This window comes from Dendropsophus ebraccatus, chromosome 3 (genome assembly GCF_027789765.1).
Source record: "Dendropsophus ebraccatus isolate aDenEbr1 chromosome 3, aDenEbr1.pat, whole genome shotgun sequence".
In the NCBI taxonomy this organism is placed as follows: Eukaryota; Metazoa; Chordata; class Amphibia; order Anura; family Hylidae; genus Dendropsophus; species Dendropsophus ebraccatus.
Genome location: NC_091456.1, coordinates 34,793,228 through 34,809,861, shown reverse-complemented (window position 1 = coordinate 34,809,861; position 16,634 = coordinate 34,793,228). Strand labels below are relative to the sequence as shown.

At 43.1% G+C, this 16,634-nt stretch overlaps 1 protein-coding gene across 4 annotated transcripts in view; it reads left to right on the top strand.

Moving 5' to 3' along the window:
• DAO (D-amino acid oxidase) overlaps nucleotides 1-15,463 on the top strand; it is a 67,653-nt gene extending 52,190 nt beyond the window's left edge. For all 4 annotated transcript variants that reach the window (XM_069961396.1, XM_069961398.1, XM_069961399.1 and 1 more), the window contains exons 4-11: nucleotides 4,396-4,472; nucleotides 6,136-6,201; nucleotides 7,176-7,230; nucleotides 9,660-9,764; nucleotides 10,955-11,037; nucleotides 11,128-11,245; nucleotides 12,870-12,968; nucleotides 14,140-15,463. In XM_069961396.1, the coding sequence (XP_069817497.1) occupies nucleotides 4,396-4,472; nucleotides 6,136-6,201; nucleotides 7,176-7,230; nucleotides 9,660-9,764; nucleotides 10,955-11,037; nucleotides 11,128-11,245; nucleotides 12,870-12,968; nucleotides 14,140-14,268 (732 nt within the window). In that variant the 3' untranslated portion in view covers nucleotides 14,269-15,463. The remainder of the gene's footprint in view (nucleotides 1-4,395; nucleotides 4,473-6,135; nucleotides 6,202-7,175; nucleotides 7,231-9,659; nucleotides 9,765-10,954; nucleotides 11,038-11,127; nucleotides 11,246-12,869; nucleotides 12,969-14,139) is intronic.
• The last annotated feature ends 1,171 nt before the right edge of the window (nucleotides 15,464-16,634 follow it).

Below are 16,634 nucleotides of genomic sequence, written 5' to 3'. Positions count from 1 at the left end.
TATCTGTACACATGGAATCTGTGTTGTAATCCATCTTCATTAGGAGAAGATAGACAGTAATAGTTCAATTAAGACCCAAGGATATGCATGGCTGAAATGTATATGCGATTGCAGAAATGAATCTTGCATAACTGACCTATAAAAGAGACTGTAAACTCTACTTGTATATAGGTCAAGATAAAAGCTGATATGATAACCATGTTACCTACTGTGTATTTACACCGAGATGTCCCATAATCAGTACTCAGTGGACCAAGATAAATGGTCCTAGTGCCTACTACTAGGTTACCAGCTCAGTAGGCACATTTTTCCCCCCATATATTTCCTTCATACTACTAAATTGAAATATATTTACTACTTATATCATATAAGTGGTACTGTACATCGGGACATCCTGTTATTTGTTGTTTCATTTATAAAGGTAGAAATTATAAGTTTATTATTATGTTTAATGTAAATGAAAAACAGCCCTTAAAGGGGTTACCCAGTGTTATATAGCTTTTTTTTTTCCAGAGGCAGCACCATTCTTGTCTTCAGTTTGGGTGCAGGTTTTTCAACTCAGTTCCATTGAAGTGAATGGAGCTTAATTGCAAACCACACCTGAACTGGAGACAAGAGTCGTGTTGTCTCTGGAAGAAAGTGGTCATGTTTTTCTAATGCTGAATTTACCCTTTAAATCAGGGATGTCAAACTCAGGCCCTCCAGCTGTTGCAAAACTACAAGTCCCATCATGCCTGGACAGCCAAAGCTTTAGCTCTTACACTCCAGGCATGATGGGAATTGTAGTTTTAAAACAGCTGGAGGGCCTGAGTTTGACACATCTGCTTTAAATACATTGCACAAAATCAAACCCATTAACCCCTTCATGTCAGCAATACGTAGATATACGTTCCTACTGCACGGGGTATGTATGAATGTGTATATATACGTTCCTGAGGTGAGAGGGGTTTGATGTATGTGGGACCGCTGCAGTGAGAGCGGCCCCACACACATCAGTGTCCCAGGAGCCCAGCATAATGACAAGCAGCTGTGATCCCGCAGCTGCCTGTCATTAACCCCTTAAACGCTGTGATCTATGGCGATCATGGGGTTTAAGGTACTTAGTGACAGGACAAGCTTCTGTCACCAAGTGAGCCAGGCTGCGGGGGTCCCGATCGCTTGTACCGACGGGCAGGGGTAAGTCACTTACCTCCGTCCTGTCAGATTGCGGACATCTGTGCATTGAGTATGCTCTCAGGCAGGCTCTCTGCATAGATCGCAGTTAACACTGATCTATGCTATGCTATGCTATGGCATAGCATAGATTAGTATATGCAATCTATTGTTTGCATGCTTTAAAGTAAAAACAAGTGTTAAAAAAAAAAAGTGAAATAAAAAAGTTTTAAAAAGTATTTAAAAACGCTTATAACCCCCCTTGAATAAAAGTATATACCTCCTTGCCCATTATAAAAATATTTAAAAAAATAAACATATTTTAAATCGTAGCGTGTAGAAATGAGCGAACCGGGTTCGGGTTCAAGTCGATCCGAACCCGAACATTCGGTATTTGATTAGCGGGGGCTGCTAAACTTGGATAAAGCTCTAAGGTTGTCTGGAAAACATGGATACAGCCAATGGCTATATCCATGTTTTCCACATAGCCTTAGGGCTTTATCCAACTTCAGCAGCCACCGCTAATCAAATGCCGAAAGTTCGGGTTCGGATGGACTCCAGCATGCTCAAGGTTCACTCATCTCTAGTAGCGTGCAGAATTGTCTGCTCTATTTAAATATAACATTATTATTCACACACGGTGAACTGCGTAAACGGGGGAAAAAACACCAGGATTGCTGATTTTTTTTATTTTAGAAAAAAATTATTACAAAGCAATCAAAATTTTTCTGGTACACCAATAGGATATTTTTAGAAACTATCATAGCGCAAAAAATGACACTCCAACCAGCCCTGTAGGTGGAAAAATAAAAGTGCTATGGCTCTTAAAAGGCGGGGAAGAACATTGCATTAATTTGATCTGGACATCAGGGCATCAATGGGCTCTGTCTTGAAGGGGTTAAATTTGGTAAATGCAGACACAAGAAAACTCAGTGCCATTTATTTGACAATCTTATAACAGGAACAAGGTAATACAAAGATGGGAGAAGCTGTCAACAATAGAAAACATGGCTGCATTTGCAGTGTCCCACTGGGATACCTGGAGGACATGCAGTTGGGTGTCATCTGTGAAATTCTATATTTTATATAGGCTATTGACATCTCTGGTGTTCTTTATTGATTTTTTAAATGTTTTATATTGTTGAAACTGTAATGTACAAAGCATTATGTAAAGGTTGACACACATAGCACTGCTGGAGCATGCTAGCAGGGCAGCTGAGGTCACGTCTCTCTTCAGCAGTAAGTTCAGATCAGTTCAGTGCAGCACAACATGGAGAAGCAGCTGTAGCTAAGCTGTCTGTTCATGCAAAGAGGGAGAGAGATGCAGGGAGAAAGCTTGCTCTATTCTAGCCTCTGTCCATGTGGAAGGAGAAATCAGAGAAGGATAGTTAAAGGGGTTATCCAGTGCTACAAAAACATGGCCACTTTCTTTTAGGGTACAAACCCACACACCGTATACACAGCAGATACGCAACAAATACGCAGCAAATACGCAGCAGATTTGTTGGTACAGATTTGATGCTGTGTTCAGTTATTTAGATATAATCTGCTGCGTTTTCGCTGCGTATTTGCTGCGTGTTTGCTGCGTATTTGCTGCGTATCGCAGCAGTAAATACGCTGCTTATACGGTGTGTGGGTTTATACCCTTAGGGTACAAACACACACAGCAGATACGCAGCAGATTTGATGCTGTGTTCAGTTATTTAGATCTAATCTGCTGAGTATCTGCTGCGTATCGCAGCAGTAAATACGCAGCGTATATGCTGTGTGTGTTTGTAACCTTAGAGACAACACGACTCTTGTCTCCAGTTCAGGTGCGGTTTACAATTAAGCTCCATTCACTTTAATGAAACTGAGCAACAAAACCCCGCCCAAGCTGGAGACAAGAGTGGTGCTGTCTCTGGAAGAAAGTGGCCTTGTTTTTGTAGGGCTGGATAACCCCTTAAGGGTACAAACACACACACTGTATACGCAGCATATTGGTTGTATTTCTGGAAGTATTTCAATGTAGTGGGTTTTCATCCAGCATCATTCAGCGGCCCTGGACATTTGCCTTAGTTGTTAGGTAGATGTGCCAGGGCTGTCTATTGTTTCATTGCATTCTATTGTGTGTGAGAGGGATGACAGAGCCAAGAGCTGAGGTAATTGTGGAGTTGCATCTGTGTCATTGAAAGAAGATATGGTGGAGTGTAGCAGGAGCAAGCCTGAGAGTTTTTGAATGTTAAGTTGTTTAAGATTCTTGTGAGGGTGGGCAAGATTCTGGATTGGGGGGGAGGGGGAGGTGAAGAAAATGTCAGGAGGTTGTGGTCACAGTTGGGGGGGGGTTGCTAGCGAGGTCAGATATAGGACAGAGGCGGGTAAGGATGAGGTCTAATCTGTGACCCTCCAGATGGGGGTTATTTTTAGGGTATGGCCGGGGAAGTGGTGGAAATAGAGGCCGCTGGTCACATACCTCCCTAGTCCCAGCGCCGGTTCCCGGATCACACCGCCCCATTCTTCAGTCCCACAGCCAATTCCTGGTCTGAACTGCGGCTTGAGACGTGACGTCTCAAGGCAGCTCAGCTATTTGGCGGCCGAGGCGGGACTCCGCTACGACCATTGAATGGCTAAGCTGCCTTGAGATGTCACGTCTCAAGCCGCAGCTCAGACCAGGAAGCAGCTGCGGGACAGAAGAACGGGGCGGTATGATCCGGGACCCGGCACTGGAACCAGGGAGGTAAGTGACCAGCGGCCTCTATTTCCACCCCTTTCCCGCCAATACCCTAAAAATAACCCCAGCCCTGAGCACCTCTTTAATTTATGTGAGCATGGAGGACCACTATGTGAGGCCGAAGGAGGAGGTCAATGATAGGAGTTTGGAGGTGGCTGTATGAGATGCATCGATGAGGATGTTAAGGTCATCTATGATGATGGTGGGAATGTCCGTAGAGAGGAAATATAATAGCCACGTGGTGAATAGGTAAAGAAGGTGGCTGCAGCGCCTGGTGGTCAGTAGATGATGGCCGCTTGGAGGTTGGAGGGGAAGTAGATGCAGATGGGAGGGAGGTGATGGTAGGGTGAGGTGAAGCTGAGGTAAAAGAGAAGACCAATGCCGCTACCATGTTTGTTGCCATGGCGATGACCATAGTGCATGTGCAAATAAGGACTTTGATGTATCTCAACCTTTTTATGTCTCCATGTAAAATAATCCTCAAATGTGACTTTCCAGGCTGCTTATTATACTTGTGATTTACTCTTTTCCAGGAACCTTCATGGAAAGACGACGTCCTTGGGTTTCGTCACCTTACACCAAAAGAATTAGAATTATTTCCTGGATATAGGTTAGTCACTCTGATATAAGACCGGTTGCTTCCTCTGATTATATGATTTCTGATTACAGTCATGGACAAGGCTTGGCACTTTACATGAGGAGCCTTTTGTTTTCAATAGACTTTTTTTGTGTAGCTTTGTGCACTTAATACCATGCACCTTCTGAGTTCATATGATGTGTAGACAGGGTTCACAACATTTACTGCCTAACAGGAGACATATCAACGTAGCCAAACCATGGTTGCAATGTTATACCTAAAAGGACACTCCTAAATTTGGATACTTTCACACTGTGTTAGGGAGTGAGTGTCATATTTACTTCTCAGCATCTTTTTTTAATTTTTTTTATAACATGCTGTCCAATAGCTATGACGCACTCTTTAAAGGGGTATACTGCTCAGGTTAAATACATATTGAATCATTACCCCTCCTGGAGACTAACAATTTGTTCCATACCTATGATAATTTTCCATAATTATTATCAGTCTCCTTCCCCCAGTTCTGAGATGCTGCTTTGGGCTAAAGACACAGAAAACTGTGTGTGAGCTGTTTTCTCCATCTCCGCCATGAACCCTCTCTTCCCCCACTCCCTTCTGAGACGGCATGTAAAGTGTCCCTGGCTGGCTGTCGCTGCACTCTGTAATGCCAAGAAGGTTAATCAAAGTGAGGTTACCGGTGTGACTGAGAACAACTCACAGACAGTGTTCTGTGTCTTCAACACAAAGCAGCAGAACTAGGGGAAGGAGACTGATACAATAATAACAAATTGGAACAAATTTTTAGTCTCTAGGAGGTTGGATGATTCAATGTGTATTTTACCTGAACGGACTAGCCCTTTAACATGGTATAAAATAAGCCTAAGTTAGTAGTAGTTTTTCTAATACAACAAGGGTCAGACTGGCTGACGAGAGTACCAGAGGATCCTCTGTGGGCTCTACTGTGACACAATAATGTGCCCTTAGGGCCCCAAAGGTCCATCAGACAGTGACCTCATTAGAAGCCAACTCTATAACCACCTACCAGATATCCTGTTATACCCTAGCTGTGTAACACATCCTTTGAAGATTTCCAAAACAGTAGGTAGGGAATATTTTTCTCTGGACGGCCCATAGTTACTCATAAAAAAATACTGAAAACAATAGGTTTCTTGAATAAAACACCAAGCCATGTCAGACTGTAATCTCTTATGTCAAGCCTCAGTGTTTTGCAGTGCAAAGCTGTTACATTTTATAGAATGGGCGCCATCTAGTGGACAAGAGGAGGTATATTTATGTTTTTTTCTCAGTTTTCTGGGAAAGAATCCATAATTGTATTAAAAATAACAACCTAATTGTTTGAGCCTTGGTAATAAAAGTAAGAAATAAACACTTTATTATTTTATGCATATTGTGTTACATGTGCACAGAGCTAGTTAGTTATGAAAACTGGGGGAAAAGTAGGGACATTTTGGCCAATAATAATGGAAAACAGATATGTGAATGTTTGCTACTGGAGACAGATTAGGTTCCAGAATTTTCAGCCATTGTTGCTACTGGCACATTAAACATTTTATTTTACTGACTGGGAAAATTTTGTATATTGTTGTTTATTATCTCACTATTATATGCATGGACCACACAAGCCTGCAGCTGCCTTGTTGCACAATGTAGGCTTACTGTATCTTTGTTATTACAGCTATGGGTGGTTCAACACTGCACTAATGATTGAGGGGAAGAGCTACTTACCATGGCTCACCAAAAAGTAAGTTTCCATTACTAACTGTCTTGTATGATGCAGCTAGCTTGTATGGCTATGTTCACACTTGGTTTAATAGTGTCCGTTGCATAGTAACGGATGCTGTTAAACTGACGGCCGCTGGGCTGCATTCAGGATGTTCCTGCAGGTGATACCTCTGTATTGGCTGCAGGACCATTCTTTTTTTCACAATTGACTTGCGGGTACCGTCGGGTGTGCCCACAAATCAATTAACCATTCACTTCAATGTAATGTTTGGCCGTCGTCCGGCTTTACATTGTGTGAACAGCTATCATTTCCGGACACTGTTCATTGAACAGCTGCCAGAAATAATAGGCAGGTACATTATTTTAACGCCCGTTCTAAAGACTATCCCTGTGGGAACCTGACCCTATAGTGTCTGTGAACTTACATCCAGTACAAGCAGCTCCGGAAGGATCACAAAATCCCAGAATCCTTCTTTAGAAAGTCCGTTGTTGCAAAAGAATAGTTGCAATATATCATCACGTGTTCATTTTTTAGGTATTGGTGATTTGTATTGCTTTTGCACGTGTCAGAGCATTGAATCAGGTTTGCCGCATACAGCTGCTTCCGTTTAGAACATTATGTTGCACTGCTGGATTTATGTTTTTCAATGGATTCTAAAATTGTGCGAATAAATACGCCCACACACAATAACCAAGTGAATATAGCCTTCTTAAAGGGGCATTCCCATCTCAAGTTGTTGTCCCTTAGCCATAGTATAGGGAATAACACATTGATCATTGAGGGTCCAACTGCTGAGACCCCACCGATCATACATTGCAGGGACAGTTGCGTCTCTGTTCTGGGTCTCTGTCACTGTGCAGACACCGCAGTCTGCGCTGCATTCATCCTCTGCTGCCATAAAAGTGATAACAGGTTTCCTCTAACCAAGTGATGAAAAGATGCAGAATTACCAATATGGCTATGTCTCATTCTGGTCTGGGGTTATTCTGTAGGCTAGAAGACCGAGGGGTCAGGTTTATCCACAAGACAGTGAAAAGCTTTGATGAGGTAAGTGTTCACTTCCTAGTGCATTGTCTGTATTAATAAGTTAAGAAAAGTGCTGTAAGGCCTCATTCACACGTTCAGTGTTTTTCCTGGTCCGCAATTTGTTCCGCTATTTTTGGACCGCGATCCATGTTATTCCATCCTTATCATTATCCGTATATACTTCCGTATCCGCATCCGTATCTGTATAATGCACACTGCTAGTGAAATAAAGTTTAAGCAACTTTATAAGAAAAAAAAATGTCCAACCCTTAAACCCAGTGGCGACGTTTGCATCCGTGTTCTTCACAGACAACACGACCAAACGATCCGTGACGTCCGCAATCCATACCGTGATCCACATCCACGCAATGACATGTCCTTTTTTTTGCGGCACGGCACAGATCACATCATGGACAGTTTGAATAGACCCATTGAGTTACATGGGCCATAAAGTTGTCCGTGTTGACGAATCCGCGTTCACGGACAACTTTACGGAACGTGTGAATAAGGCCTAAGGGCGCTCTTACACACCACGCTGCCCGCCACGGCTAGCACTTGTGATCATATCTGCAGGTGCACCTGGGCTTTGTGTGTTTTTTTTTGTTTGTTTGTCTATTTTTGGGTCAGCATAACTGCAGCAATACCATCATACTAACAGCTAAGCTCCTATAATCCTGGCACAGGAGACCCTCACCAGGCTGCTAGGCTGTCGCTGTTAAGAGGCTGCCATAAAAACATGTACGGGCGGTCACTGGTGATTCACCGATAATTGCTGGCTGCTCCTGGATATACCACTGTTTAAAGGGGTTATCCAGCATTAGAGGATCATGGCCACTTTCTTCGAGAGACAACCCTACCCTTTTCTCCGGTTTGGGTGGGATTTTGCAACTCAGTTCTATTGAAGTGATTGGAGCTTAATTACAAACCCCACCTGAACTGGAGACAAGAGTGTTGCGGTCTCTAAAAGAAAGTGGCCATATTTTCCTAACCCTGGATAACCACTATAAAGTGGACTTCTAGATTTTTAGGTGGTTAAACTAAGTGTTTGTATAGGACTTCTCAGTCTGATTTCACACATACCTTGCCTTTTTACAGATTAAGCCCTCCATTGCTAAGATAGCTGTCTTTTTATTAATATGTAAATGAGCTCCAAAACCCCAGAGGGTGTTTTCTTTGAATGCAAAAGCCCAGCTATTTACATCCCACTGCTTGCCTGCATCGCTCCTGTGCTCACTTCTTTCAATCTCTAGCTGTTTGATTGACATCCATTAGGTTTTACTTTTAACTTCACTTACTGAAAGCTGAAAGCTCCCAGCAGCCTCTCACTGGTTTGCACTAAGGCTATGTTCACACATAGCATATAATGCGCTTTTAATTTGCGTTATTTAGTGCCATTTTGTGACAAATTTGGAATTTCGCTGGAAAATATTGATATTTTTGTTGCGATTTTGATGGAATTGTGGCAAAATATTGATATTTTATCAAGAATTGTGCAATTAGTGGCAAAAGAGCGCTAATTAACTCTAATTAAACATTAAATGCTATGTGTGAACATAGCCTTAGGCTTGTGACAGCTCATTCAAGCAGCTGGATGCTAATAGAAGCAACCACAGGGGTGTTGCAGGCAAGATTTGGGATTTACGTAGCTGAGCTTTTGTGTCCAGGGGGAACACCTTCTGGGCTTTTGAGCTCATTTATATATTAATAAAAAAAATAAAAAATCTCGTCACTGGAGGGTTCAATCTGTAAAAGTAAGGTATGCAAGGAATCAGACTGAGAAGTCCTATACATCTATGCACTTAAGTATATAAAACCCTGTGACAGGTCCACTTTAAAGTGGAAAGCCCATGTTTACATGCAGTTATCAATGCAATTGCTAGCTCAGCTGTGACCGGTAGCTCAGCATATAGGGGGCCCTTTACACACACAGATTATCTGACAGATATCTGGCAAATTTCTGAATGGATTTTAAAAAGAGAGAAATCATAATCTTCTATTTATGACCTGTTATCTGTTTATAGTCTGTTCCTGACTTTGGCTGAAAAAAATCAGATAATCTGTGTGTGTAAAGGACCCTAAGAGTGCTCACAGCATTAAAGGGAACCTGTCACCCCCCGTTCCAGGGTGACAGGCTCCCAACCCCCGCTACAGCCCCCTATACTCACCTGATTCCGCCGGGTCCCGCTTCTGGATCCGGTTGGGTCACGGAGATCTCAGCCGCTGCAGCCCGGCACGCGCGCTGAGAGATGAGTCCAACACTCATAGAGAATGACGGAGCGCTGGACTGCAGCAGCTGAGATCTCCGTGACCCAACCGGATCCAGAAGCGGGACCCGGCGGGATCAGGTGAGTATAGGGGGCTGTAGTGGGGAGTCGGGAGTCTGTCACCCCGACACGGGGGGTGACAGGTTCCCTTTAAGATTGACATTGATTCTTGTGCTTAACCCACAGCTGGCTGCACTAGGGGCAGATGTCATCATTAACTGTACAGGAATACGCTCAGGGGAGCTTCAGCCTGATCCAGAGCTAAAACCAGGAAGAGGACAGATCATGAAGGTAAGTTGGATCCACTCTGGTTAGTGGTAATTGCTGATTATTTTATATTATATCTTCCTAATGATTGACTTTTATATTTATACATTGTATTGCTAATGCAATGAATTAGTACTGCTTCCCTAGAACAGAGGACAGGACAGGTAGGTACATTAGGTTGTCTCGCCTATCATTTATGTAGTGTATATCAAAACCAATAGACTGATAGAACCAAGTAGGATCCTTCCACCTGCCTGATTTGGATTTTGTGCAACATTTGTGTCCTGGTAGGTTCAGACTATGCAAACACATTGGGGAGGGGCTTATGAAGACCGGCATACAAGTACGCCGGTCTTATATTAGGCCCCACCCCCTTTTCCCCAGCAGGATTCACTAAGAAGCGCACGCCTCTTAGTGAATCCGCCCGGGCACCCGAATCTGCGTCCGGCGTACTAAATCTACACCTGCTTGACTTCTATTAAAAAATCAAACAAACTCAAGTCTTCCAGTACTTATCAGCTGCAGTATGTCCTGCAGGAAGTGGCATATTCTTTCCAGTCTGACACAGTGCTCTCTGCTGCCACCTCTGTCCATGTCAAGGACTGTCCAGAGCAGTAGTAAATCCCCATAGAAAATCTCTGCTGCTCTCCAGACTGGAAAGAAAGAATACACCACATTCTGCAGGACATACAGCAGCTAATAAATACTGGAAGACTTGAATTTTTTTTATTAGAAGTAAATTACAAATCTCTGGCACTTTACGGTAGCAGTTGAAAGAAAAATTTTTGGGGTGAACTACCCATTTAACTGTTATGAAAAAGGCCAGTTCCAGTGATAGTATTTGTGGCACCTTGCCAGTAGAATAAAAGGAGTGCTCCACCTTATGATATGGACTAAAAGTCCCTACACTAAAAGGCCCTGTTTAGCCCTTCTTGGCTCGTATTACCTGCTCTAATAAGGGCGGCCCCCACACTTTCCATAGTCTCCTATAATTCCCTACTCTACCTACGTGTTTCAGCCACCCGTGCTATGGCCTCCTCAGGGGAGCTGAGCATTGTGGGATATGAGACATAAATACCAAGGTTGTCAGAGAGCAGTCAGTATGCTGAAACTTTAACATATTTGTATATAAGAAAGATAAGAAAACAAATGTCTGGACTGGGGACACATGAGTACACATGATCATATTTTATTTGCTTTATTTTGTGTCATAGGTTATTGCTCCCTGGATGAAACATTTTATACTGACCCATGATCTAAAGACAGGAGTATATACCACACCGTATATCATTCCAGGGTAATCTATCATGGATAAAGCCATCATTATATACATAGGCTACAATATGTAATCTCATTGGATAGATTTTCCTGTCTTGTGTAAATGCAGGTCTCAGATGGTGACATTAGGAGGTATATACCAGCTGGGAAACTGGAATGAAGAGGAAGTGTCCACTGACCATGACTGGATTTGGGAACAATGCTGTAAACTGGTACCGAGCCTAAAGGTGAGAGACATGGGTATAACAGTCTGTACTGTTTAACCTTATTTACATCCTATCCACATCCAGGATATCTATAATGCAGAAACATCACCCAAGGGTGGTGACCGAAACATATAGGGGGAGATTTGTCAAACATGGTGTAAAGTGAAACGGGCTCAGTTGCCCCTAGCAACCAATCAGATTCCACCTTTAATTTTCCAGAGTCTGTGAGGAATGAAAGGTGGAATCTGATTGGTTGCTAGGGGCAACTGAGCCAGTTTCACTTTACACCATGTTTGATAAATCTCCCCCATAAAGTGTATGACATCATAGTACAGTTTGTAGACTAAATCTGGCCATACACATAACATATTGGGACACCTACATATCATACTGAGAGGAACACTTTGACATCTGATTCTAAATCCATAGGCATTAAAGGGGTTATCCAGCGCTACAAAAACATGGCCACTTTCCCCCTACTCTTGTCCCCAGTTTGGGTGGGGTTTTGAAACTCAGTTCCATTGCAGTAAATGGAGCTTAATTGCAAACTGCACCTGAACTGGAGACAACAGTAGGGGGAAAAGTGGCCATGTTTATGTAGCGCTGGATAACCCTTTTAATATGATGTTTTTAGTCTTTTCAATCTTCTATCTTTCTATACCATTTTGAGTGTCTGAATAAGAATGCCTGGCTTGAAATAAGTATTCTATTTAATCCCTAAGATGTTCAGTGGGGTTGAGGTCAGGGCTCTGTGTGGGCTAGTAAGGTTCTTCCAAAGCAAACTTACCCAACCATGCCTTTCTAAACCTTCACCTGACATATTGCACTGTAAAGCCTGCATGCAGCTGCTCAGCCATAGAAACCTATACCATGAAGCTCTTAGTGGACAATTTGTGTGCTGATTTTAATGCCAGATGATATTTGCAGAGAATTCAGCAGATATTGAGTCAGCAGAGTATTTGGCAACTTTTATGCAACCCTGCTCTGTAACTTTACATGGCGTGCCACTTCGAGCATGCATATGTTTTGCTATGGGGATAAGCAATACATTGCTTAAAGGGAAACTGACAGCACAGATATGCATATATACGTGCTGCCAGTTTTCAGATGCCTATCACACAAGCATTTCATAGATATCTTTAGCAAAATCTTTAGCAGTATCTTCAGATAAAATGTTCTTTATTTCAGTGTCACAGAGGTGGGTCTTTGAGACTGTTTGCGCCTGCCCCACCCTATGGCTGCCGCAGTGTCTCTCTCTGCACTCCCATTTCTATCGTCCTCCTCTGTTCCCTCCATTCTATAGACTTGTGTGTAGCTAGCTCAGGGATCACAACCAGTAAGTCAAAAGGCAAAATGAGTGGAGGACAGTTTAGCTAGAAGGGGAGAGTGGGGTAAGATTCTTGATAACAGGAGAAAGAAGCATTTTTGTCTGATAAGATATATTACAAAGTACATTTGCTTGCACTATTTGCTAACTAATTACTAGGATCATGTATGTCTAAATCCAGAATGCCTCCCAAACAGTCCTATCTTTTTCCTACACCTGGTTTAACTAATGCACCAAGTTTAGGCCATCTTTATTGTTTCCAGAGTGTAAGTATGATGTAATGACTGATACATGTGCTAACCACTGTGACTGTTGTAGAATGCAAAGATTGTACATGACTGGGCAGGACTGAGACCAGCACGCAGCAAAGTAAGGCTGGAGAGAGAACCCTTGGCATCTAGATCTGTTAGGTGTGATGTAAGTATATATTACAGCATTATTATGCTCACTATACATTGTATGTACATCATCCAGAGCTAATACTTATAATTTCTAACTATAGATTAAAAATATGACTCTTCACTATTCAAGTTGATTTGGCTTTGGCTAAGGTAGAGAGAATGATGGACACTCTCATTTGCTAGGTCATCACACGTTACACAGAAGGTTTTCACCAGTTACCACCCTACACATTCAATAAATGTTGCCAAAAATGTGGTAAAGCCTTCTAAGTAGACACAGCCTTGTAAATTGCCTCTTATTTCTGCTAATAATGACACTGCTGCTTTATGTATTCAGACCCATATTTAGGTCTATTGTGTGACTGCAATTTATAATGTTTTGGGACTACACAACATAGTAGCAAATCATATGGCTGCTAAAGAGTCCAGCTCTGCTTGTCCTGGGTAGTTTGAGGCTATGTTCACACAAGAATGTTTTACATAAATCACAGCAGTTTTCTGCGGCCACTATTCATTCAATAGCAGCCGCAGAGAACCTGTCAGTTCACACAATAGAGCGTTCACATGCAGGTGCACCCGCGTCCAAATTCAGCAGAAATTAAGATCTTCCGGCCTGTACTGTAGTGTGATATGGAGTGTGAACCACTAGTGTGAGTCATGGAAAGGGAGTGGAAGAGGAACAAACACCAGATTCTTCTGTCCTTAAAGGGATATTCCAGACACAATCCCTTTTTTGGTAATACCTGGAGAGGGGGTGGGTAAAAAAAATAACATCCACTCACCTCCCCAACTCCTGCACTGGTGCCTACACATTCCGTCACTCTGATCCCGCGGTTTTCAGCCACTTCCTGGTATTGAGACGGGATTTGAAACTTGCTGTAGCAGGCCCGCTGAGCCACTCTGTGGTCGAGGGGGGGAAGCGCTACAGCCCCCCCCCCCCCCCCCTCCCTGGGCATTTGTTAAAAAAGGGGTCCTGGCCGGAATACCATTTTAATGGCAAAAATTTGAAAAAAATATGAACCCCTATTTTCTGTGTATGCCACTGTTTATGACATTATACGCTGTACAGTAAGTTGTTGTTGTTGTTTTTTAGTATATTAGCTAACCCCTACATTTAGCCTGAATTTAGTTGGTATTATCTGTTGACGAAACCCAACCATTTTCTATGTGTATATTCTGCTTTACAGATCATACACAACTATGGACATGGCGGGTTTGGCCTCACCATCCACTGGGGCTGTGCTATGGAAGCATCCAAAATCTTTGGACAAATTGTTGAAGAAAAGAAAAAAAGAATACCAAAATCCTCTCTGTAACCGCCATCAGTAGGAACAATTAGGCCAAAGCTCATGAGACCTGTGAGGATACTAATGAACTATATTAATGTGAAAAACTGTAAATCTTCGCCTTTTAAGATGGAAAACTCCATTGCTGCTCAGAAGTTAGCACTTTGGTATTCAGGAAGCACTTTAGATGCAGAAACATCTATTTCCAACTAGGAGGCAGGGAAAGTATTTGACAGCATCTACTCGCCCCCCTTCCAAGTGAAATTGAAAAAACACAACAGGGTCTTCTTCAGAGCTTTAGTACCGCAATAGGATAAATTCTGCAAATGCAGATAGAATGCAGACCCATTTATTTCTGTGGCCCCCATACACACATCCTTATAGGTTAGGGGCCGTGATGGGGCTGTGATCTGTCTCAAAACAAATGGCAAGCTATGAGTTGTGGCATAAATTGCCTACCTTGAATGAAGTGGTCTGTACCAATATGAACAGGTTGCGGACAATTACAGGTGCACATCAGTAGTCCTGTCCATAGCTGCAGGCCCGCAGTTGTGAACAGGACTATGGATGTGTGAATTGGGCTTACAGGAGAAGTCCGACAAAATTTGGGGGCAAAATAATAAAAAAATCTATACTTACTTATATGTCCCCGCAGCGCTGTTTCAACAGGCTCCCAGGATAGGGTGGGAGCCAGTCATTTACTGCAGCTGTGTCCCGTCCCAGTCACTGACTGGTTCAGTGGGGCATCCATTAGGCGAGTCGTGACATTGCAAGAGGGAGGGATGGAGGATGCCAGCGGGGGTCTGGGCGTGGCCCGCAGCACTGCAGGGGCACAGAAACCAGTAAGTATACTATAGCATGTTTCCCCCACCCTCTGCCCGTACTGAATCATTTTTTTGTCACTGGACTTTTCCTTTAAAACCCACCAGTGATTTCGCACAACCCCAAAAAAAACTAAACTAAGGAGATCGGTATCTTCCATTTCACCATTTTCTCATCCTGTATTTGAGTATAATGCTGTTTATTTCCTACCTATCTATTGACAACCAAGCAGAAATCTATTCTCTTGACTTAGTAGTAATACAACTATGAAATCTTCATCTCTGAAATGAGATAACTGACAAACATCCACCTAACTATCCAGGGCTGATATAACAGAATCTATACTGATTATCAAATGTGCAAATTTTATTAAAAGTATTAAAAGTTTTTAGCATAATATAAATGTGTGTGTGTTTTGTTTTTTACCAACAACAAAGCAACTCTCTGATACCACCTGTCAGCAGTAGCTTTACCTTCAAGTCAGTGTTCGACTCATTTAAGAAGCCTTAGAACATGACTGGGGATTTAGTAAGCCAAGACAGAAACTCCCCAAAAAGGTAAGGTATCCATCTGTTGACAGCTGTTTTGTGGTTTTTGCTCCTCATAAGTACTCTATAAACCCATATGCTATAGCTGCATGATTTGTACCATTAAAGGTGGACGAATCTAACCTGTTGATATGTCCCTATTGCACAGGAGATGCCAAGGAGGAAGGTATGTCTCTTACCTTCCTCCAGGATGCTGTTCTGGTGCAGTAAGTTGTAAGCTCCACAGTCCGATGAGACCATTAGGAGCACTGCTCGCCCCCATAGCACCAATCCGCCCCCAGACGGCCCATCCCTTTCTAATGATGATAAATGGAGAGGGCCGGCCGGGGGTGGACCGGATCGGTGCTATGAGGGCTGGACAGTGACTCAGTGCTCCTAACGGTCTCACTGGACCGTGGAGCACACGACTAACTGCACCAAAAGAGGGCAGGGGAGAAAGGTAAGAGTCTGCTTATAGAGCAGGTCTTCTTATAAAGGGGCAGCTTTCATAGATGGAGGAGGTCTGCTTATACAGGGGCAGCTTCTATAGATGGAGGAGGTCTGCTTATAGAGGGTCGGCTTCCATAGATGGAGGAGGTCTGCTTATAGAGGGGCGGCTTCCATAGATGGAGGAGGTCTGCTTATAGAGGGGCAGCTTCCATAGATAGAGGAGGTCTGCTTATAGAGGGGCAGCTTCCATAGATGGAGGAGGTCTGCTTATAGAGAGGCAGCTTCCATAGATGAAGCAGGTCTGCTTATAGAGGGGCAGCTTCCATAGATGGAGGAGGTCTGCTTATAGTGGGGCAGCTTCCATAGATAGAGGAGGTCTGCTTATAGAGAGGCAGCTTCCATAGATGAAGCAGATCTGCTTATAGAGGGGCAGCTTCCATAGATGGAGGAGGTCTGCTTATAGTGGGGCAGCTTCCATAGATGGAGGAGTTCTGCTTATAGAGGGGCAGCTTCCATAGATGGAGGAGGTCTGCTTATAGAGAGGCAGCTTCCAGAGATAGAGGAGGTCTGCTTATAGAGGGGCAGCTTCCATAGATG